This window comes from Rhamphochromis longiceps, linkage group LG1 (genome assembly GCF_057381845.1).
Source record: "Rhamphochromis longiceps isolate RC_006_pf linkage group LG1, R_longiceps_female_GT1.1, whole genome shotgun sequence".
NCBI classification, from domain to species: domain Eukaryota; kingdom Metazoa; phylum Chordata; class Actinopteri; order Cichliformes; family Cichlidae; genus Rhamphochromis; species Rhamphochromis longiceps.
This window is the reverse complement of record NC_140557.1, coordinates 28896779-28921340: the sequence shown is the minus strand read 5'-3', so window position 1 is coordinate 28921340 and position 24562 is coordinate 28896779. Positions and strand designations below refer to the sequence as shown.

The window sequence follows — 24562 nt, the reverse complement described above, 5'->3', positions numbered from 1 at the left end:
AGTGGGCGGGGTCACCCCCCACTGCTCATGTGCTGCAAAAAAATCATACTCAGCTTTACGGCTTTGCTTCGTCTTCTCTTCAGTTTTATGTGTTATCAATTAATTATCTGATCCTACATAAATATTCTTTACTTTCAGCGCAGTCTCGCGTGTTTTAGATGATTTTTTCCCCACTAAAAGTGGTTGATGATCATAAACGCATCAAATATCCACACAGCAGAATCTTAACCTGTTCTCACGTTTTGCAGCAGTGTGTGTGAAACTATCGCCCTTGCTTCCACGCATTATTAATGGAGAACTTATAAGATATGTAGGTGGACTTCACGTGCACATCAACACTTTTTACAGTGTTTAACTCCTCTTCCTCCCTCCCTCTCTCTCCCCCTCCTCCTCCTAAGTAAAGGCAGAAGGGGGCAGGTCTTGTTGTAGTGGGCTCTTTTACTGCCGTAGCAGGTGATGCTGTAGCTCACACGGGGCTTGGAGAGCCTCCCTGCTTATCTGGTTATAATTACAGAGACCGTGACCTGTTTTCAGCACCGCGGCTCGTCAACAGCTCCAGTGGAGAGACTTGACCAGCCCCAACCCCGCCCGGTACGTCAGGCAGAAGCGGGTTCCTCAGGGCGGCAGTTTCAGCACCATCGGCCGGCCGAAGCGCAGCGGAGCTGTCCACACATTCAGCACTTTTGTTGGGGAGGAGGAAACCGGACAGCAGGGACACCGAGGAGAAATAGACAAGTTATTATCACCATGGCGTCAAAACACGTTGGCCTTTTCGTCCTTTTCCAGCTTCTTGCCCTGAATGTAGTGAGCCAGACATCTGCCTTCCCCACACCTACACCAGCCTCAGCGGACGGTGAGTTGAAACCAATCGTGGAATTCTCTTCTCAGTCTGCGGGCTGGTGGAGCAGTGATTGCTTAGGGGATTTTATAAAATGCCACAAAGTAGTCCACAATGGAAGTCTTTATTTAAGCACATGGTTGTTGAAATGTTAAAAAAAAAATCCAAAAAAAATCCTACTGAGTTGATATTTCTGTGGGTTTTATACGTTTTAGAGCTCCAGGTTAAATTTAGTTTTAAATCTGTTGATTCATAAATCATAACAGCACAATAATGAGTATATAAATAAATAAAAAGCGGACTCCCTAAAGTTAAGGTCCAGCTCGGCAGTGCCTGACCGGTGGTGTTTCTAAAGGCGCCTGGCTCGAGGCCGCTTGTGGTCTATTTTCGCTGCATTTTAATCTTTTGTTTGATAATCCGATTAAGCTGTGCTTGTGCGGTGGCGAGTTAGGAGAGCAGGGACGCATGAAGGCTACGCATTTATTCAATAAAGTTAGTTTTTTTTAAATGAGACATGTTTAACTATCTTACTGGTTGTACAGTTGTTAGTTATCTATTGGTTTGTATTTTATTTTTTTATTTTTTTCGTGTTGACCCCTGCACTGGGTGACTTTTCACTGTTCTGGGGAGACCTTTAAAAGGTCAAGAAGCCTTTTGTAACACAGTGACCTGTCCTTTGTTTTTCACCTTTTTTTTCCTCTTGTTACAGTTTTTTGGCTCTGAGATTAGCCTCATCGACAGCCAGGCTGCTTATTTGTAATATAGGACAAAGGGAGTATAACAAAATCTATGTGGGATTATAATTTAAGAATAGGATGAGCATCACTATAATATTAAATATATCTATTTTCTATACTGTTCATTTGAGCCTCCTGTACAAGTATTTCACAGCATTGATTTTATATTTACATTTCAAATCTGGCTCTGTTTGTCAGTAATAAAGTCTGGACAATCCAGCTGTTTAGTAACTGCATGCATTTTTTTCCTGGCACAGATAAAACTGTGTACAATAGACAGCTGACAGAAGAAAGACCTCTGCAAGAGCAGGTAAGCTCCTTTCTCCTCCAATATCCGGACAAATGAGCTTTATGGCCACTTGGCAAATAACCGGGGTATTAACCCGGCAAACATTATTAATCAGAGCTTATATCCTGAGTGGAAATTATTTTTTGAATTTCCTCAGATCGCAGAGGCGGACAGCGTGAAGGCTGCAGTACAGTCAGCTGGTAAGGGGAAACCTTATTGCCAATCAATTAATGACTTTATTTCCGCCTGCCGAGTGGAATCATGTTGCAGCACTTCCAGTAAAACAGAATTCATCCGTACTGAGAAGAAAAACTGCTGCAGCCACAGTAATGTAAGATGAGTTCATCTTTAGCGCTCACTTTTCTTTACCCCCCTTTTTTGTTTCCTCTGCCTGACAGAGTCAGAGCAGAACCACGATGACTTCACCATGCTCAAGTCGCTGGCTGAAGGCCCGAAATCAAAGGAGACCACCGAGGTGCCTGCCAAGAAGAAGGACGATCAGTACATTCCTGACGAGTCAGATTCCACCAAGAGCCGACGTCTCGCTGAGGACTATGACTCCACCAAGAACGGGATGGACTACGGCAAGTACCAGGGTACACGCTGTCATGATTTCATGCACTGTAACTTTGGCCCCTTTGCTACAGGCAGGCTTCACGCTGCGTGCTTCTGTCCTTTCGCTGGCAGGACACCGGGCAGGCGTTTTAAGGAAGAGCAGGCAGGATAAACACATGAGTGTGTGATGGGGATGAGCAGAGACAAGAGTCAGAGAGAGAACATGTGAATGCATGATTATCCTCTCCCTGACTGCGTTTGTGAACGCTGATGTTCAGCTACAGTGCTGGCTTCTTCTTTAATCTCTTCACAGGAAGCTGTGTGAACACATAGCCTGGCATGGTTGAATATTAGTGCAGTATCTCATCTCTGTCCCATGTAAATAATGCCTGTCACTGCTCTGGCTTTGACTTAAGACGTGATGTAAAATGCATTCATCCCCAGTTGCTGTCATTGCTCTTTTAATATTTGTAAATTTAGCCAAAACACATTTCTCAACATTTATATTTGGGTTTTTTTTTTTTTTTTTTTGTCTCACTGGACTTTATCAGATGTGCACACGTTTGGCTGCATGTAATTTTATCATCAGCATATGAGCTGTCTCTGAGGTGAGGTGACTCTGACACAAACCACTGAGCGCCGTCCTTTATTGATTTGTGGATAAAGTCCAACAGTGACAAGTGGCTATATTTGGCAAGTGTGGTCTAGATTTCATTTCTCATTTTGCAGCGTGAAGCAAAAATAGGTTCCTGGTGTTTGAAGGCTAAATGCATCAGCGATGATTCAGTCAGGCCAGTGCAGGCACAAGCATCCTGTCGATGCTTATTTTTATTGTCTTTGGACTTTGAGAAGCAGCAGAGGATGTTATGTAAGAGAACAAGCTGTAAAAATTGCACATTTCGTGCTCAGTAATAGAGGCAGAGATATGGTGAATGTGAGGAGAGGGAAAACAACTTTTTACTAGCAAATCTAATAAAAGAGAGACTTGTTTCCGGGTCCAGGTTTGACATTTTATTGTGAAAATGAAAAAAGAAAAACAGAAAAGTTGAATCAAAGTAAAGAAGTGAAGAAAGAAAAGGATCTTTAGTCGATGTAGTGCACACATTAAAGCAGCTAAAAAAGTGTCTCGAGAAAGCTACCAAACGATAACACGAGTGTCCTCTCCTTTCAGACGACCCAGAAAGCTTCCGCCAAATCGACGGCACCCCGCTGACGGCTGATGCCATTGTTCAGAAGATTGCGAATAAGATCTACGAGGAAGACGACAGGGGAGTGTTCGACAGGATCGTCTCCAAACTGCTCAAACTGGGGCTGGTAAGTTGTAAGCTTCCATCATTCAGTTCAGCACAGCACGCCGCATGGCATTTTCTCAGCGGGAGCCCTCTCTCTCTCTCCCTCTCTGTGCGCTCGCTGCTTCCTCATGGGTTAAGATTTAGAGACGTGTGAATTGTTCTGTGTTTGCACCATTTTGGCTGTGAATTGCTTTTTTTGTTTGTTTGTTTGTTTGCTTTTTGCCAGTCAATAAAAACTTTTTCAGTCCTCCCTGAGACGGAGAGCTCAGTGATAGTGATCAATACGTGATATATGGAGTTTTATCACCAGTCCACCAGTATCCATCTTACAGTCCATTTCTTACCGCACACAATCATTCTCAGCCTGCCTCTTTCACTTTGCTGTCTTATAGATCACTGAAAATCAGGCAGATACTCTGGAGTACAAGGTGGCAGAGGCTCTCCAGGATCTCATCACCAAAAACGCCAAAAACAACGAGATTGAGGACGTTGACCAAGAAGCTAGAGGTGCTCAGGATGATGAGGATTCTGACACAAATGCGGTAAAACCTCCAAAAAAATGGTGAATGTAATGATAATAAGAATAAGGATGACAACAATAACAAAAAACAACACCCTTTCAGGACACATGGGAGCCACCCAGGAGGCGCTACGAGGAGGATGAGGATGAGGAGGATGATGAGATTGAAGACGAGGTGGACAGAGATGCGGAAGAAGATGGGGACAACGTCTGGGACAGGGATGCTGATGACGGCAATGAGGTGAGCCCTGAAGATGGGCTCCAGGACCTGCAGTACTTCCCAAACTTCTACCGTCTGCTTAAAAGTCTCAACTCAGGTACAAAAACAAATATGTCCACAAAGTCTCTGTGATGCGTTAGACCACACCCAAAAATACCTTTGTTACACTCAATTCCACCCCAAGATAGCAGTTCTTCAGATCGAGAACAGGGTTAGATTGTTAATCTTGGTGATGTTGTTTTAAGAGATCGAGGTGCAGCTTGTTTTGTTCACCATTTTTCCCTTTACAGATCTAGGAAGTGCAGATCAAATACACACACACACACACACACACACACACACACACACACACACACACACACACACACACACACACACACACACACACACACACACACAAAACTAATTATTTATAATCCAATCATTATAACCCCTAGAGTCAAACACTATGTGGTCACATAAAGGCCACGGTAGGCAGTTACCATTATTAGACACCGGTTTGCGATTTGTCTTCTGCTCTGCTGTTGCAGAACAAGACACCCAGGAAAGAGAGACGCTGATCACGATCATGAAGACTCTGATTGACTTTGTCAAAATGATGGTGAAGTACGGCACCATCACGCCAGAGGAGGGAGTGTCCTATCTGGGTAAGACATAACGTAATGCTAATGTTGTGTAACGGTTGGAGATTCTCAGCGATTTAATGGGAGGCAAAGGATTGTATAATAGATGGCAGAAGTCCTTGAAGATCCTGCTCTATTTGTGGTAAATAATATTATGTACATGCAGGACATCGTCATAATTCAGTAATGTTGATCTTGACAGATCATTTTTCATCTTGGTAATGGTAATGACAAAGTAGCACAAAGTCAATTTATTGGCTTTTTCCAGCTGCAATTCAAGGTCTTAATGTGGTTGGCATGTTGAGTGCTATAAAAAGTCCCATGGGGCTTCTAATGTGAGCTTGGACAACATCATTATTTGATCAGATCAGCAGCGCAGCACAGACACAGTGATGTTTTACTTTTTCTTCTTTCTTCTCTGTTTTCCTTCTGTTGGATTCAATCAGAGCTCTAATGCAGTTTTAACATTTGTCACGCTGATTGCAAGCTCATGTTTGCATCTCTGCAGTGGCACCTCTGGATCACAGCTATCAGGTCGACTTTTAAAAACAATTCATTGACTTAAGCTTTGTTTAAAGAGCCATATGGTTTCCATTTCTATTCCTTTTTTTTAATCATTTTTCCCAGTTTTTACTGGAAAGAGTTTCACTAAAGAGTTACTGCGTTATTTTATCAGCACACAAACAAACAGCAGAAACAAACTGTGCATTTGGCATTAACAGGTCATGGAAACTAACATGTTTTACCTAATAACTGTTGATCTGTTTGCCTTAAAATCATAATACAATTTTTTGTGTCTGTTAAAACTGTTGGATAAGAGTTGATTTCTAATTTTGACCATAATTTTGATGAAGATCTTCAAAAGCTATTGAGTGGATTTTAGTTTTTTGAAGCCTTTTTTTGTTGCAGTCACTTGAAATCATCGATAAAGCTGCCAAATCTAGATTACTGACCACCAATGTTTGAACTTGTTTTGCTTACATGTGTAGCTAACATGCGGATAAAAGCTGTAGGTTTCCACCCATCCGTTGCATTAACCAGCTGGATGTACATGCGCACATTTCTCTGTCTCCGAGTTACCTGAGCTTTCCCCCTGTGCTCTGTTTGCGTTCAGTCAAGCTAATGTTCGCTATCAGCTGACGCAGTGGAGCGTAAAGCCTGCAGAGACAGATTAGTGTCAAGGGCACCCTGTAAAATCAGACTGCTTGCTTTCTTTTTTTTAATGGACGTCCATCACATCACTGGCCAGTGGAAAAGTCAGGCACGTTTAACCTTCCTGCCTTCTTGGGACCTTTTTGTGCCACTGCTATGTGTTAAATGGCTGCCATTTCCACTGTGTTCAGTGGAATATAACCAAACTTGCCACAGGATAGTTTTTACCTGTCAATGTTAATATTCCAGTGTGAATTCCTTAAATCAGCCTAAAATGGCTGAGCAGCAGAAATCCCCACACCCATCACCCTGGGTACCATTTTCTGCCCATTGACTTCCATTATAAACGCTATTTTTCAACCCCAAATTATCATCATATGATTTTATTTTTTCTTCTTTTCTTGGATGTCAATGAAGACTCAGGGCCTTGAAGTTTTAATTTTTAAATTGCAAAAAAAATGCAAAAAAAATAATGGCAGGTCAAAATGTATGTTGGTGCCAATCTTTGGTCCATCTAAAGGCCTACTTATAATGACAATCACATATTACTTCAACTGGTTTTTTGTGGAAATATTTAGTTTCGTTTTTTGGTTTTTGGGGCTTATAACACAGGGCGCTCATGTAATAACACTGGGATTTGAAGGGTTAAAACAACGAAAATATAATTAAAACTTTACATGAATATTTCAGGGAGAAGTAGTTTTACAAGGTTGGCTAATTTAAAGTGGAATAAAATATGGATATATGGTCTTTTTATGGCGTGGCTGAGAATGGTCCCTAGGGTGATGGGTGTGAGTTTTTTAAAGGATGGCAGGAGGGTTAAGGGACAGCTGTCATCTCTGTTTGACATTCAGTCATAGAAAGAGACAACGGAAATAAAATCTTCTTTCATGCATACTTAGGACCGAGTTCGACTTTAACATCAGGTTCTATTCTTCAAGCTTCTAGAATTCTAACATATGTCTTTTTGTTGCTTGTTCTCTCAAAGCTTAAAGATATTTAAAACACAGTCCTTAGATCCTTAGGTCTGGGAGGGCTAACCTGCCGTATGTCGGTTATAAAAAGATGAATCAATTCTCCTTTGAGTGACCCCTGACAGCAGCTGGCCAGTGTTGTTTCTTACACAGAGGAAATGACCACTGCTGATGTCACTTACAAAAGCAAACAGCCATATACCACGAGAGCGGATGTGAGTTTCCTAGGCAACCCCTCTGGCTTTATAGCATAGGTTGCAATAAGATAATGGAAAAACAATACGTAAATGCCCCCCTCCCCCCCATGCCCATCTGCCTGTGGCGCTCCAGTGAGTCACACAGGTACACGAGTGAATACACACAGCTGTCAATCTGCCAGCGGATGATGCAGGACTTGAGCTAGAAAGTAAGACGTGGGGGAGAGAGTGGGCGAGTAAGAAATGTTGTGTGCGTGTGCGTGCGAGCACAGAGGAGAGAGTAAAATAATGGGCTTCCACTGTGGCACAGGTGGGAGGAGGTGGAGTGAATACACAGAAAGTGCAGAGCAGAGTGAGATGGTTGAATAATAAAAAAGAAAAATGGAGGAAGGAGGAAGGAGGCCGGAGCGAGCAAAGATGAAAGAGGAAATTGCAAAGCTCTACGATGTTCGGTGACAGCAAACAAACTGAACCTTTCTGTTTGTCTTACATCTTTATCGTCCTTCTGTCCTAATATCCACCATCAAAAACTCTTTTGCTCCTCCGCTCTCATATGTGGTCATATTTTATTCACCAAACTCTACCAATCCATAATTTTATTTTATTTTATTCCAGTATATATGACCTCTTTCAGACAGTGAGGTGCACTTTGGGAGTTTGAGTAAACATTTATTAACCAAAATAATACAACTCTGTGGGGAACTTAATTACGCTATGAGGGAACCATATCTGCAGACTTGTAATTATATCAGCTGTGTCTTCATAGAAAATAATCTTCACAGAATACATAAAAAAAACACTTAAGAGTCCTTCTACCTGCTCATAAATGCACTGTAGGGATTAAATGCGTAAATAAATCTTTTAAATGCTAAATGAGGGGACTGTGAGGTACATCTGAGAACATCTGCTTCCTTTATTTTTGAACATGAGGTTCACCCCTTTGTTAATCCAGATAGGACTGGATGTCTCATTAAGCTGCATTACCTGGTTGTCTCATTCCATGTTTTCTAACACCTAAGTGAGACCATCATGACCATATATGCATACCTGGTCTATCCCCCCCAAATAAATGCAGCCATTTTTTTTTAGTCTTTGTGAGTGATTAAAAGAGAGAATAAATAGATTTAGCTCACTGTTAACTGCTTTGTACATAAATGATTTCTGTGAGGGCTCTTCTCATACTGCATGCATAAATAAATCTGTGGAAATAATAGTGGAAAACACAAGATTATGTTTATCCCTTTGTTGTACTCCTGAGACTTCTTTTCAGTAATTAGATGACACTCAATTTAAATGATAATCAGGCTCTGAGTCACACAGGAACAGTGCGGGTCACTCAAGCACTTAAGAGGCTTTCATTCACTGTGGAGCAGCAGCGTGACGCTGATGAAATCTAATATGAAATCTAAATTGTTTGTTGTGTTTCATACACCTGCAGAGAACCTGGACGCTATGATAGCCATGCAGACCAAGAACAAGCGGGGCAAACCTCTCCTGCCACCTGAGTTTACTGGACCAAACGGTAAACAGCTGCACAGACTATCCCCCAGACATGCCAGACATTAATGAAACTATCATTAACATATATTATTAACACATTAATAGTTTCAGTTCAGTTATTTTACTTTTTTTCCATCAGGAATGCCCTTCTGCTTAAGCTAACCGGCTAAAGGCAGGAATGCACTTCTGGCCATTAGCCAGTTAGCTTAGCTTAACACTAAAAACTGTCTACACTAGAAGATTAAATCCACCTAGCAACACCCCAAAGCTCACCAGTGAGAACACTGCATCATGCTTAACATTTTCTAAATGTGGACCTGAAAACAGTAATTTAGATGGTTACATGCTACTTCTTGTGTGCTATTGAGCAACGTCACTCATCTAGACATACAGCCTGCAGGACAATCCACCATTAAAATGTATTAATGTTTTACAATATCAAATCAGACTTTTTTAAAGACTAAACAAAGTATACAATGTAAGTAATTTAACTAAACAATGAAGTTGTTCACCTGTAGCTTTAAGCATCGCTGTCAGCAACAGACCAGGATTTTTTTAAGGATTCCTGTCCTGTTTCTTTGCTGTAGGGAAAAACCTGGATGAGGATGACAACACCAAAGCTGAAGCTGCCAAGATGCAGAAGGAATATGAGAACCTGAAAGATTCGACCAAGGAAGAGCAGCCATCAGCTGAGACCAGTCAGTCCACTACCTAATCATCTTTTTTTCTGTGATTTAAAAAGAAAAATCTAAAATAATTTGATGCTATCTAACAGTTTTGCCCTCGCAAAGCAATAAGCTACGCTCCTGTAATTCTTTTCTTGCATTATTTTTTTAGGGTTTGTTTAGTGCCAAACATCTCAAATAAATACATGAGTCACAAATATTGCAAATCCCACAAGATTAGCTCTTTGAAGCAAATCATCCTTTCCTACCTGACTATTAGGCTGACTACAATTTCAGACATTTTGTTTTTCAGCAGAGCTGCCACTGAAATATACAGCGCTGTGTATTCGAGTCCCTGAACTAGGCCAGTCCAATAGCACTCAAAGGAAAGCTTGTCACAGCTGCCATTATTCTGTGTCCCTGTCTGCTGTGCTGTACCCACTCATCAATCTAATCCACGCATGTACGCACACACAAACAGGAGTGCATAAAGAGGAAAAACAAATGAATCACAGAGCAGGATTACCACCATGACATTTCAGCAGGAAATGAAGGAAATATGAAGTGCTGCCTACTAAACTCTGGTTTATCTGCATGTTAAAAGGCTGAGTTGCATAATATGATATTTATGGAACAAATTGGGTTAAAATCCAAATTTGATGTGTGATTCATCAAATCATTGCAAGTTTGCTGAAATATATAACTGTAACTGAGCTTTCTGTGTCAGAAAGTGAAACTATACATGTCTTTGATTGCAAGCGGTGAATGTTACAGGGAATAAAACATGATCATTATCTCGATTCAAACCAACACTTGAGGCCTGCTTTCAACACTCGCTAAGGTCTGGGTTTTGACTCCAAGGGGAAAGATTACAACTGTCATTCAGTCCCGGGTTACGTGACTCTGGAATAGCCATTTATCAGGCCCAGCTCTGATAAGCTCTGAAAGAACACATCACACTTGGGTGGACATGCTAATTTCAGAACCCTTTTCCAGTGCAGTGCAGTAATGGATGTTGAAGTTTCTGCAGCTGTTTGTCACATTGACCCAAAGATCAACCAGTTGAGTTTAGAAAAGAAGGAAAAGTAACCACTGCATCATTGTCACCAGTGCGGCTTTATACTATTTCCAAAACTTGTTTTCCTGCTGGTTTGTTCATGATGAATGAGGAAAACAATGGTTGTGTCACACACACCTTTGATTTGTTTGCTTATCCTTCCTGTCTTTAGAATAGTAAAAACCATCACTTCAAAACAAATTAGCAATACTGGGGTTAGTAATCTAACCAAGCCCACACCTAAACCTGTGTGAAAAGGGGCTGACTTGTCTTATGATGACAGAGTATAGCAAATGATACTTAAAGGTCCAACAACCAGGTTGTTCAGCTTTTTCATTCTGAGATTTCCTCTGGTCTTCCTGTCCTGATTTGTTTTCCTAACTTCTTTAGCGACTTTCTCCGATAACTAGATGAAAACACACTCACTGGTGTGGGACACGGTGCTGTAGATTTTGCGGGGAAGTGCATCTGAATAACCCAAGTTATACAGCGCAAGAGGAGGCGTTCAGGGTGTGTGTGGGCATGAAAGAGAAGAAGCTTTATTTAGTAAGAACCAGTAAACTGTCAAAAGGATTTTGATTTTGGGGGGGAAACAGGCACCATTTCTACCATTTTTTTTAAAGTGGGCATCTGATTTCAACAGCAGTGCTTTATTGTGCTGCCAAGTTATTAAAGGAAAAATCTTGTGTTGTCAAAATCTGTGTTTCCATGGCTTCTGAAAGAAAAAAGTAAAAATAAACAAAGTGCGCTTTTTGCTTTTGAAGAGTTTTGAGCTATAAATAATTGACATGCCAAAGACAGCACAGACTGATTCTTTGGTGAAAACAAAGCTTACCTGAGCTGAAATTTTTTGCATTTTATAATATCTCAACGAGCCGGTTCGTCGCCTGCCTTTCTCTTCATTTTCCCCTTTCCTCTAACTCCAGATCGGCCTGGCAAATCCGAGACTTATCTGGAGGCCATCAGGAAGAACATCGAGTGGCTGAAGAAACACAACAAAGAAGAGGGCAAAGATGGTGAGACGTGTCCTCACGTTCGACAATAGATGAGAAAAACTGGATACAGACCTCGTTCTCGTGTGTCTGCTTTTTGTGCAAAAGACACAAACATTTCCACGCTGAGTCCTGAACGGCTTTGTTGAGCACTACGAGCCAGAACTAGAAGCTGTCCTCTCCTTACTGAACAGCTGTAGATCACAGGTCTGAGGCGACGCGGCAAAGAAGAGGAAAAATTGAAGCCTCTTTTGTTCGCCTTGATTTGCATTTTCAAAGAGAGTGGGATACTAACATAGACGCTCCACTCCAGACCTCATGAATATGGATAACTGTAAATGAGTTGTCCTAATTGCTGTGATACAGCTGGCTTGTTCAGAGACAAAGGTCAGTTCATTTATTCCCTCCTACCTGTTCCTCATCATTGATGGCATCTTTGAAGAAGAAATATATTTAATGATACTTACCCTGCTCCACAACACTAAAATATCAGGCATCAGCATCTGTCTCGGGATTTTTGTGTAATGTTTGTATATTTTCAAATGTATTTCTTTCCCGGAACAATCGGTTTCCATAAAGAAAGTCTGCAGATCTGTGGAAACTGTGGAAGTTTCACACACTACGGTGCACTCGTCTAACAATAGGAACCTGCTGTTGGGCTCTCCACAGAGTAAAATCGATGCCCAGTGGTGCTTAATTAAGCAGAGCAGAATGAAATGTTAATGAGTTCTCACTATTGAGGCCATCCACCCAATGGCGATCATCTCAGTAGGAAATCCCAGACAAAAACAGCGAAAAAAGAAAATAAGTAAACAGTTCCAGCTAAGTGAGATTTATATCTGTTGTGCTGGCAGGCTTGATCTAATCTGAGCTGATCAATAGTGAACCAGACAAACACAGGAATTAAAGAAAAGAAAAAACAAAGTGTGACCCAGATTCTCGTGTGGATCTTAAACACGGAAGGGAAAGAGAAGAAAAGCAAGAGACTGACAGTGAGCTTAAAGCACTGAATAGCAGAGAGGAGCAAAGCAGCAGGGAAGTTTTGTCTGGAGCTCATCTCTGACCTTGCTCTATATAGGACACCTCATTAGCATTCAAGTGCGTGGAGGAGTTGTCTGGGACAACAGAGGGCCTCCCTGCCTGCCTGTCAGTGATCTGGACAGGGGACAGACTGATACTGGTCTAAGAAAGGACAAGTTCAGGCTGAACACACAGAGGGTCAAAATGTGCCCGAGAATCACCCAATTTTCCCATACCGAGACACTCAGTAACTAAAACGACACACCGCCAGGACCTATTTATCTAGCACAGCTTGTACCACTTTAAAACGCTCTCTAAAGTTCTCGTCTTCCTCGTCCTCTCTTCTTTCAGAGTGTTAGACAAAAAAACACCCTCATAGAAACAGAGAGTGTAAGATGGGCCATTTATTGTGCTCACTCTGCCAGAAGTACCCATTACAACAATCTCAGCAGACTCTGTGTGTGTTTACGCCTACGCACCACAGAGATTAGCCAGAAGAGCAGATGGACGTAGAGGCCGCATCCTGGTTTGGGCTCTTGGCTCCTCAGTGCCAAGATTGAGAGAAGTAGTGCTGTCTCTAATTACATCCTGCTAATCCTTCACGCACATCATGTCCGTCAAATCAACTGTATCTTCGAGCAGTTTAATAATTTGCTTCTGTTAGAAATGTTGTTAGGAAGATGCTCGGGAGTGACTGTGGGACTTGTTGGCTGTCCTCTAGCCTCCTGCAGCCACTTTACTCAGAGTCTGTTAGCACAGAGAGGGGTGCTGGTGTTGCGGCAGCTGTTTGCCTGCACTCATTTGTTACCATGATGGATAATACAGAGTTACGCTGTGTTCAACTCTAAATATAGCCACAGCCATATGGTGCCGTTTCAAATGACAATTAGTTGTCTAGAGCATAGTGGAAAACAATGTCACAAAGTCTTTTAGTTAGCAGTTATTTAACTGGCAAGTGTGTTTCGCTCTGAGATCTTTTGACCTCATTTCATTTCGTGCATTTCGGCCTAAGACAAAAATGACCTTAATCCTCCTTGAACCCTGTTTGGGTGTGCCATCTTAAAAAGACAGCACTTCTAGAATGTCTGATCTTTCCTTTAACCTCACGATCTTCTCCTGTTTTCCTCATCTTTCCAGATTATGACCTGTCCAAGCTGAAGGATTTCATGGACCAGCAGGTTGATTCATACATCGAGAAGGGCATCATCGCCAAAGACGAAGGAGACACCATCAAGAGGATCTACAGCAGTCTGTAACACTATTGTCCATCCTGTAACCAGCCCGGCCTAAAAAACACACACACACCAGGGCTCAATCTGATACGAATAATGCTCAAAAAAGCCCAGATTACAACTTATTATTACCGAAGGCATGGTAACGTATAAATGTTGTATTCAAACCTACCTGCTTAGGGGAACTCCCGGAGATTCTTATATGTATTACGAAATGGGAATTCATAATACTGTCAACACAATAAAAAAAAAAAAAAATTAAATTATTCCTTCCAGCTACTGAACTGATTATATTTGCACGCCAAGATCAGAGTAATAATCACTAGAGCGAAGAGGAAAGTCACACTTGTCAGATTTTAGTGCTAGCTTTTACTCCAACATGACTCCAATGGGACATGAATGTTTTGGGTATAATGCCGTAGTTTTGTCATAACTGTTTTCCATACAATTTTACAGCAAAACATGCATATATCAAGTTATTCTCATTGTATTTAACCTGTGTTAGCCTACATTTATTTTTCCCCCTCCAGTGTATGTGTAAGCTCCTAATGTACTCTCGCTTTTTACTTTACCAAAAATATATTTGTTGTGTATGTCAGTGCCCTATGTACGCCTGTTCTGTTGTAATCCCTCCAGAGCCCAATAGGGGGCGGTGTCTGACTCAATCAGTTCTCTCTGCATGTCTTTTGAGTTCAACATTTCTATCTCTGTAGAGGAAAAACAGATGAAGTATTTTTAAATGTAAATATTTGTGATTTTTTCCTAAAGTTGTAAAAGCAATTAAAACATTGCCTTTTCTTTACTCGACTGTGCTCGACTGTGATGAAGAAGCAGCACTCTTGATCTTAATATTTGCTTAAATATGCATTTATTCTGTCCAAATAAAACCCAATAGAACTTAAAAGCACAATAAAACAGTTGATACAGACAGTTCTCCACACATAAATAATGCAATCACACTCACAAAACAAAATAATAATAAGAGCGGTCCCATTTGTTCTCAAACAGGGCAAATGGAACTGCGTTCAAAGGCTTGAGTCCATCCGCCGCCTCCGTGTGGGGTGAGCTCGAACCGAGTAAACACTGATGAGGAAGGCCTGAATATACTTTCCGACGATCCTATTCTAGGAGGAGATTTAGAACATCAGAAGTCTAACAAGCTAATCCTTCTGGCATTGCTTAGCGCCCTGTGTGTGTGTGTGTGTGTGTGTGTGTGTGTGTGTGTGTGTGTGTGTGTGTGTGTGTGTGTGTGTGTGTGTGTGTGTGTTTGTGTTTGTGTTTGTATCTGAACATATGCAGCAGGTAGGTTCTGTACAGCAGCTTTGCAAGCATATCATATGTGGACGGGCACGTGTGCTCAGATGCTCCTCCAGATGAGATGTGAGCGACTTGGTGAAACTACAAAAAAAAAAAAAAAAATACCCTCAAACCTACTTCCAGGAGATGTGCCATGTAAAATGGAAATTTAAAAAAATACACATACATATATTTAAACCCCAGATTTATCTAGACGTATCATGAACACAGCATGACGAATTTGAAAACATTGTTTTAACAAGAATAAATTATCGTTTATGAATTGGATGCCAAAATGCTGAGTCAGGCGCACGTCTCTCACTACCGTGTTATATCACCTCCTTTTCTTAACGGAACAGTCTGGAGCGTCTGTTGGGAGATTTGGTTTTTGTAATGTGTCACGAGCTTTCAGTGGGTGTTTAGCACCCAGACTCTCCAGAGCCACACTGCTGGAATATGTGCAAAAAAGTGGTCTGGCCTTGTCTTGCTTAGACCTCCCTGCATGGCGGCAGATCTATAGGAAGCTTGTTTCTGTCACAGTTTCTCAGATGCCTACCTTGAAATTTTGAAATGATTTTGAAATGATGACTTGTGGATTGAAAAACTTTTTTCCTCTGGCAAAAAAAAAAGCTTCCATAGATATGAGCGTCTTCGCTTCTGGTAGTAGCGAGTCTAAATTAACTATAGGTAGGAGTGGGAACGGTTGCCCTGTGATAAAGTGGCAACATATCCAGGATGTGTGTTGCCTTTTGACCTATGACCACCAGGACAGGCTAAGTTAATATTTACATTTCACACAGCACAGCAGCAGTCTTGGAAATGGGCTTGTAATGTACATCATAAGAACTGCATTTCAATAAATAAAAAGGCAGAAATGACACTTGCTGAACGCGGTTCAGTAAACATGAAAAGGTAAAAAGAAAAAAGCAACGAGGCTGCGGTAGTGTTTGTGTGCGTGGGCAAGCGTGTCCGAGACTTTGGGTAAACAGATTGCTCTTTAGATCTCCTGGTATGATGTCGTGGGGGCCGCGTAATTCTCCTCGCTGCTCCTGCAAACAAGAGGAAATTTAAAAAAACATGTTACAGCCTTAACCTCAATTCGATTACAGACACATACTCTCTTTTACGCCTCACTCCTCTTCAGTGTAGGTAAGGATGTGAATATTGGACGAGGCTGACCAAGTCGCTGCCTCGTTCTCAATCACAGCTCAGAGCTCACATGTTCAGAAAAAGTGGGCCGATCAGTATAAAACATCAATGTCCTGAGATCCATCACAAGTGTTAACATTCGCTTTTACGACTACTGCAGCAACAGTGAAGCTGCTGAGAGTTTATTTAACTAGAGGCTGAAATATGAGAGGATGAACATCAAAAAAGGATGCAAAAAAGGTTTTATACCACAACTTTGAGGGTAAAAAGCGAAATAACCACTAATGCGATGTGGCGGATTTCCTTCGACTTAGGATAAAATCAATCTTTTAAACCACAAATAACTTACTCTCAGTGTAGTTTGGCTTTCAATAACCCTCACAGAAACCTAACTGGTTCACCAGATTCCAGTTATGTTGTTATGTAGTTCAAATGTGTGGCGGCCATTAGATTACAGATTTCCTGAAAATATACATATAAACACACAAAGTTCTTAACAGATATATCACACCTCCATCTAATGTAAGCTTTATCCCACAGCTGTCCTACATTAAGAGTATCGGTAATTAAAAAAAACAACAAACATTTGTTTTTATTGACATTGTTTATGTTTCTGTAATGGTTATTCCACCAGTATGCACCAATCAAATGTATGTACTTTTAATTCAAACCTCTGGAGCTATTGAGACCGTTCTAACATGAGCTGCCTAGTTTTGAAAATTTCAGCGAGGGTGTCTGTAATCTCTTGAATGTTACTAACCTTACCGAATAGCACCTGCAGTTGAAAATACACTGAAGAGGTGAATACTTTCACTAAAACATGACCCAGTTACAAACAACACCAAACCACAGACCTCTTTATGAGACGTTTCTGTAGAAGCAATTTTATTTCCCTCTCACTGAAGCTACAATGTTAGCTAGAAGCCATGCAGACAATTTTTGCCCTATTTTCTGAGAAACTGGATAATGTTTTTTTTTTTTTCTAAGAACTGTGACTCCTAAAAGGAGTGCCAGCTACTTCCATTATATTCAAGAGAAGGCAGACAGGTGGGACTACAGGACAGAGGGAAACATGCAAACATAATTTTACAGATTAATCTGTGCTGTATTCCTAACTTGTTGTAATATAATAGCCACGGGTGCACAAATGATAGAAGGTCTTCAGAAGGGAGAACTGGGTCATTGGTTTAGCTCAAGGGGGCTTGTGGTTCATTTCATCCCAGGCATTAAAGTCAAGCAGGCACGCTGCTCGTGTTTGCCCTAGCACTCTGTATAAACAAGGGAGTGCGCCTTTGTTTGCCTAAACACACTATAAGGCAGCCTTTTATGTGACTGAAGTCAGAAGCGGGACTAAACACAGAGCACAGATTTGACAAAGCCAGCAGGCGAACTCTGAAAGAGAAATTAAAAGCTGATGCATTTTGTAACACCAAACCACAGATTTAGAGTTAAAAGCACAGATCTGTGCTTAAAAATAGATTCATAGGAAATGCATGAGCTGAATAGAGTGTGTAATAATGAAATGAGAGACACAATTTTGCACTGTAATGTATGTAGGCAGTAAAGGTGGATATATATATATTAGGGGTGCAACGATATTCGTATCGATATTGAACCGTTCGATACAGTGCTTTCGGTTCGGTACGCATATGTATCGAACAATACAACATTTGTAATTTATTTTATCAACTTTCCTTCTGACGATGCTGTCTGTGTTGAGTGCTCAGTGAATCTGCGTTCGACTACTCCGCCTAGGCTGCACTGTCCAGCGCAGATCCACTGAGCGCTCAACACAGACAGCATAGTCAGAAGGAAGAGCGCTGGGCAAGCTAGCGAGACAGAAGTTAAGCTCTCCTTGCAACATGGACCTCCCCCACCCTCATTCAGATCTGGCGTTTGGAATTATTTTGGTTTTCATGTGACGTATGACCCTGAAGGTAAGCGCGTCATGGACTAAAGTAAAACAGTATGTTGGATGTGCCATGCAATGCTCAATTACATTGGTGTGAACTAGTGTGTTAGCGCAGTTAGCTCGTTAACGTGTTGGCCGTCTAGCCCCATGCACGGGGCGATCGGCGGTAGCTCGTTAACGGAGATTTGCCGTGTTGTGGCGTTAAGGTCATTTCAACGAGATTAACCTGAAAGCACTAGTGGGAACACAACGAATATGACTGCACATTTACGCCGACATCATCCTAGTGCAAAGACAAAAACAACAAGCATGCTACTAACTTTAGCCGAGTCATTTAGACAGCTGTTAGCACATGATTCTCCTTATGTGTTTAATATGCTGCTGAGAATATAGCCCAGAAGAAGCGGATAGTATAGCTTTTATTTTGGAAGGAGCCATTTCTCTGTAATAAACTCTCTTTTCCAAAGATGAGTGATTCCTCAATCAGAGGAATATCGCTAGCCCGACGTCCCGGGGCTAGCGATTTTTCCAGTCGGGCTACCAAAATCTATCTCTTCCCTGCCCGTCGGGCTATTGTAGGAAGGAAAAATATATGTCAATGCTTTTGCATTCTTTCAGAAATGTAGCTGGGTAATTATGTCATTGGCATCGGTGAGCCACTGTCAATATGTGACATATTGAAGTCGCGTTTGAATTTGCGCTTGTTTTTTTGCTTTCACTTTGCAATCACGTGAACTGTGTATAGAGAGCGACAGCACTGATCTGTGAGTGATGATAATTTGTGCACCAATTCCTCTGACATCGTCTTATTAATCGTTAGCTTACTATGCAAACATGACAAGTGAAATCTCCCGCAGCAAGCTTAAACATGTGAGAGGTTGATCGCGCAGAGAATCGCTGAGCTTATGTGAGTACGTGTGTAAAAGCAGCAGGATTTATATTTTAGTTCTGCTGAGCCAAATAAGACAGGTCAGGGTGAAGAAGTGACAGCCAAAGAAAAGCTTACCACAAAACGGAGAAGTTATGACAAATGAGACTATAAGGCAAAAAGAAAGTGCAGCTTTATGGTTTCATGGACAAAAGAATTTCTGTGGCTGCGATATGATGAGCTAAATAACCAGGGCTGCACATAAGTGGTCCGCAGGTGCGCATTCGCTGTCAAAATAAAAAACACGCACAAGGGTTAGGGTTAAATTTAAAAACTGTACTTTTGAGTTAAAATATATATTTATAATTTTAATAAATGACAAATTAAAAAGGCATGAACATTTTTTTTGTATCGAAAAAATATCGAACCGTGACACCAAAGTATCGAACCGAACCGAACCGTGAATTTTGTGTATCGTTGCACCCCTAATATATATATATATATATATATATATATATATATATATATATATATATATTATAGGAAGAGAACGCAGGAATGGTTATTTTTTCAAATGTAGTATCTACTTTGAGCTGTTCCCTTATTCACGAGGGGCTCAGTACATCGGGCAGATGCACACATTTAATTTGACAGATTTTGCTTTTTTCTTTTACACCGGATGCCCTTCATGACACAACTGCACCCCAAAGGACACATATCTCCTCCAGGGATCGAACTGGAGGATCTTTTGCTTGTTGGGCGAATGTGTGAACCAAATATTGAAGTTAAATACTAGATAGCGGGAGCAATATGACTCACAGCGTGACTCAGTCCTCCAAAGTGATAGTACCAACAAAGCCCGTTTCTCTATGAACGCTGTACGCCAGGCACTTACTGCTGCTTCACTACTGAGCAGACGCGACCGGCTTCTCTGCCTCAGCACGCAGAGGTAGGACGTGCGAGGGCAAGTCAGATCTCACACTAAATACCTGACTAGTACTGCAGAACGGCAAAAACCTGTACTCCTAGCTTCGATCTTCTCTCTGTGAGAACATTTTAAAAGGGCTTATTCATGCTGACTGGGATTTCTGACGAGCTCCCGCTGAGCTCAAAGAGAAGATGAGAGCGGTTCACTTCAGACGACGCTGCACTGTAAGCCGTTTCCGCAAATTCACTGCAGCCCTGAACTTTTCTGGACTGCGCCCATGTGAGAAAAGAGCAGGAAGCTGTCTGGAAAATTAAAAGCAAGTGTGCGAGCCCCTGCAGTGACATCTGTGTGGGGACACGTGAGAAGGTGAAACATTGGTCAATCGAGGTCAAAACACGCAAACATTATGCGGTTTTCTGTCTACTACGCTTGAAAAAAAATGACTTGGCATTTATGTCGTGTCATTGGTTGATACCAAACCAAGACACAGTATCAGTTTTTGCATCTGACCATGAGGCAAAGGTCAATCAGAACAAAGTCTGATTGGATGCAATGCTTAGAAGAAAGCACCAGTGTGAGAAGCAGCGGCCCAGAGGAAAAAACCTGAAATGAGCAATGGTGCTCACAAAAATAGTATGAAAGTGGTTACTTATCAGCACACATAAAAGAGGAAGCAGTTTGCTGGCTGTTGTTTAACACCTCACCTCACTTCTTCTTCTTCTTTCAGTCTGCGCGCAGCCTGCTTTGACTGTTTAATTTGCAAGTCCAGTCTGTGTAAGAAGTCTTTGGCTGACAGCTCCTCTGGCTGAGGCTGAGCAGGTCTGGAGTGCTCACGGGGCGGGGAAGGGGGCGGCGAGGGTCCCTCGATGTCCTGCGTGATAATACAAGGTGCGTCTGCCTCCTGGCAAGCCGTGTCACCATCCCCATCAGGAGACTCGAGAGACAGTCCATTAAATATGGAGCGCTTCTCTGACACCACGGGGATGTTGAGGCTGTTCCTCAGGAAGATGCAGTCATTGCTGAACAGCTTATTGGCTCTCTTGATCTGCTCCATCTGGAAGATGACAGCAAAAAAAAAAAAAAGAAAGAAAGAAAGAAAGAAAGAAAGAAAGAAAGAAAGAAAGAAAGAAAGAAAGAAAGAAAGAAAGAAAGAAAGAAAGAAAGAAAGAAAGAAAGAAAGAAAGAAAGAAAAAGAAATGTTAAAACTCTATTTAATCAATTCTGATGAAATTCTCACTACACACTTATTTTGATGGCACCCCTGCCTCTCATCTGAAAAGAAAATCATCTTATATCTGCGTATCTATATTTGATAGCAGTATTTTAAATACAATCACTGACCACATGGTTAGTTATACCTTGCTGGTACCGGTTTGAATCGCCTTTTGCCTTCAGGACTGACTTAATTCTTCATGGCACTGAAAACATTCCTCAGAGATTTTGCTCCATATTGACTTTAAAGCGTAGCATCATACAGTTGCCGTGGATTTATCGGCTGTACGTCAATAATGAGAATGCCCTGTTCCACCCCGTCAATATGATGCTCCGCTAGATTTAGATCTTGTGACTGTGGAGGCCATTTGAGTACAGGAAACTCACTGTCACGCTCAAGAAACCAATTTGAGATGACTTGAGCTTTGTGATCCTGCATAAAGCAGCGACAATACTCAGGTAGATGTGACATTCAATCTGATGTACCGTCCACAACCACTGGAGACAAGAGGGACATAACCTTTTGTGTTGTTTATGATCAATTCTGACCCTATGCACACATCTCAGCAGAAATCCAGACTATCTAAACTACAGCCAGGCTCTACCGCCTGGCTGTAGTTTAGATAGGCGGTAAAGCAGGTCATCTACTGATTGGAAGGTTGGTGGTTCGATTCCTGGCTTCCCCTAGTCTGCATGCCAAATATCCTTGGGCAAGATATTAACCCCAAATTGCTCTCCGATGCATCCATCGGAGTATGAGTGTGTGTGGATGTTACTTAGAAAGCACTTAGAAAAAATGTGCTTGTGCAAATGGGTGCTTTGCACAAGTTGTGCAAAGCACTTTGAGTGCTCAGAAGAGTAGAAAAAGCGCTATATAAGAACCAGTCCATTTACCATTGTTTGAAATCTTCTTTCATCCTATTTTGATGACCCTGTGGAAACTGTAGGCTTTGTTTCTTGTTCTTAGTTGACAGGAGTGGACCCCAATGTGGTCTTCTTCTGCTGCTGTAGGCCATCTGCTTCAAGATTCAACATGATGTGCACTCAAGATGCTCTTCTGCTTCTTCTTGAATGTAACAAGCAGTTATTTGAGTTAATGTTTCCTTCCTATCAGCTCGAAGACGTCAGGCCATTCTCCTCTGATCTCTAGCAGCAACGAGGCATTTTCTCCCTGAGGATTGACTCTCGCTCTCTGTTTCTTATTCTTCATTCTCTGTAAACCCCAGAGTTGTGTGGGAAAATCCCAGTAGATCAGCGGTTTCTGAAATACTCACAGCTGCCCATCCTGAACCAGCAACAATGAAATGTTCAAAGTAACTTCTATCATTCTTCTTCCCCGTTCTGATGCTCAGCAAGTCATCGTGACCATGTCTATATGTCGCAATGCACAGAGTTGCTGCCATGCGAGTGGCTAATTACACACTTGCTATAACCAGCAGCTGATGTATCAAATGAAGTGGCTGATGAGTGTATATGGTATTTATTGTGTGTGTGAATGGGTGGATGACAGGTTGTGTAAAGCGCTTTGGGGTCCTTAGGGACTAGAAAAGCGCTATACAAATACAGGCCATTTACCATTTACCATTTATTTATTTTACACAAAAGCCCAGTCTTTAAACTTAAATATATTAGTAATATATTAGAGGAACACTTTCACTCCCTGAAGTCACAGCAGTCTGAACATCAGTCAGTTCTGTCAGCAGCCCTTCAAACAAAGTAAAACTTGTGTTTTACATTTGGGAACCAGTGAAGTGACTGGCAGGGTATTTTTCGGCTGTTTCAGAGGTCATTTCGGGTAAAAATGAACAAGAAACAGGAAGTGGTTAACTCACAGCAGGTAAATATCCTGCATGTGTGCGTGTATTGTTTTTTTTTTGTTTTGTTTTTTTATTAAGAGAATATAGCATTGCATGTGAAGCAGATTACTTATTCTAACCCTGGATAGGAATCATGCAGAGTCACTTCACAAACTGGACTTTTTGAGGAAACTTGAGATGTCGACACTCAGGTAGAGCCCATTTTTGACCAAGTGATCATCCTCACAGCAAGCTTGTCAAACTTTTGCTCTCACCCATCTGAACTCAGAGTGGAAACTCTGAACCCTCGAAGCAAATATTTCACGCCTCTTTCAAATTGGAATAATTTAGCTGCATTTGGGGGGTCCTCAGTACTGCCTGACGTTTACATTAGGAGTAAAAGCGAAAGTAAAATATGGAAGTGAGCTTTCTGTTCTCTCAAGGTGAACGGAAATAGTCCCCAGGTGTTCAGTCACAATGCAGAGAGTTTACGGACAACTTTCTGGGCTCGGATTTCTTAGTGCGTGACTTTTAGTAGAATCAGAGAGTGGAAAGTAAGAGAAAATGCCTTCCCTTGTGTCCGTTTCAGTGTTTGCTCCTCTTATCTGTCAGTGTGGTGTGTTTAATGCAATCTCTAGTTCCGTCAAGGTAAACATCAACGCATACACTGCTATCTATGGCCGAGAAGCGACCTTACCGTGACACCGTATTTGAGAGCAATCCCTTGCAGAGTATCGCTGTCTGTAACCCGATGCTCTATGTATTTCTCCCCCAGGGAGGCCGTGACGCTGGCTGTGCTGCCGTACGAGCGGATCTTGGTCCGGGCCAGACTCTGGGACAGTTCACTCTCTGACTCGGAACCGGACCTGGACCGAGGGAAGATGGGCTGGGCAAATCGTCCTCCTCCATCCCGCATCGGCAGGACGGGCGAGAACTCCGCCATCTTCTCTTGAATAAATAAACAGCCCGTTAGCCTCTGTTTGTTTTAACGCTCCAGCTCCGTCGCTTCAGTGAACTAAATCGCTGATTTAGGCGGCGGAGAGAGTCCCATCCCGGGTCATATGGAGCATGCAACCCCGGGGAAAACAGGCATGTTTAGGGGGGCACTACCACACAGCCCTCTTTTGTCATTGATCCGCTACATTGACGTATGAACGTACAGAACGCGTGCAGGGGGAGACTATAACACAATTTCCGGTTACTGCACTTTCAAAATAAGTGAAGCAGAACCGATTTAGGGCACGGGCTTTATCTGTTCGCTGTTGGTGTGAAAAATTACAAGCAATGACTGAAATATTTCTAAATAATAAGCTCACAAATAGGAGGAAATTAATTGACCAAAGTATCTTGTAATACAATGAGATAAAATTTAGATGTCCTATTTCGCCTGAAAGTGCTAATGTTTTCGTGGTCCTTCATTTCCTGTCCACAGACGTTACGTGAGAATTCCACTGGCAAAAAAGAGGAAGTTAGTAGTAGGCTATAATTTCCGTGGGATTTTTAAAAACATTACTGTAGACCTTTGGGCTTTTGTGTGT

General features: G+C 41.8%; 2 protein-coding genes across 4 annotated transcripts; one reads left to right on the top strand and one right to left on the bottom strand.

The window, feature by feature from the left end:
• The first annotated feature begins 441 nt into the window (after positions 1-441).
• On the top strand, positions 442-14898 carry scg3 (secretogranin III). Of its 2 annotated transcripts, none has more exons than XM_085404969.1 (12): positions 442-853; positions 1833-1885; positions 2022-2064; positions 2263-2448; positions 3591-3733; positions 4104-4253; positions 4335-4548; positions 4982-5098; positions 8836-8919; positions 9485-9595; positions 11546-11635; positions 13769-14898. In XM_085404969.1, exons 1-12 carry the CDS (start codon positions 748-750, stop codon positions 13885-13887), a joined length of 1416 nt encoding a protein of 471 aa, XP_085261095.1. In that variant the 5' UTR covers positions 442-747; the 3' UTR covers positions 13888-14898. The 2 variants fall into 2 exon arrangements, with proteins under 2 accessions (XP_085261095.1, XP_085261085.1); XM_085404959.1 differs by having other exon boundaries at positions 2263-2460.
• Positions 14899-15047: 149 nt separating this feature from the next.
• Positions 15048-24197, bottom strand: lysmd2 (LysM, putative peptidoglycan-binding, domain containing 2). 2 transcript variants are annotated; one of them, XM_085404987.1, is made up of 3 exons: positions 23722-24197; positions 20721-21070; positions 15048-16205 (listed from the first exon to the last, which is right to left on the bottom strand). In XM_085404987.1, exons 1-3 carry the CDS (start codon positions 23965-23967, stop codon positions 16157-16159), a joined length of 645 nt encoding a protein of 214 aa, XP_085261113.1. In that variant the 5' UTR covers positions 23968-24197; the 3' UTR covers positions 15048-16156. The 2 variants fall into 2 exon arrangements, with proteins under 2 accessions (XP_085261113.1, XP_085261107.1); XM_085404981.1 differs by having other exon boundaries at positions 15048-16208; positions 23722-24192.
• Positions 24198-24562: the final 365 nt, after the last annotated feature.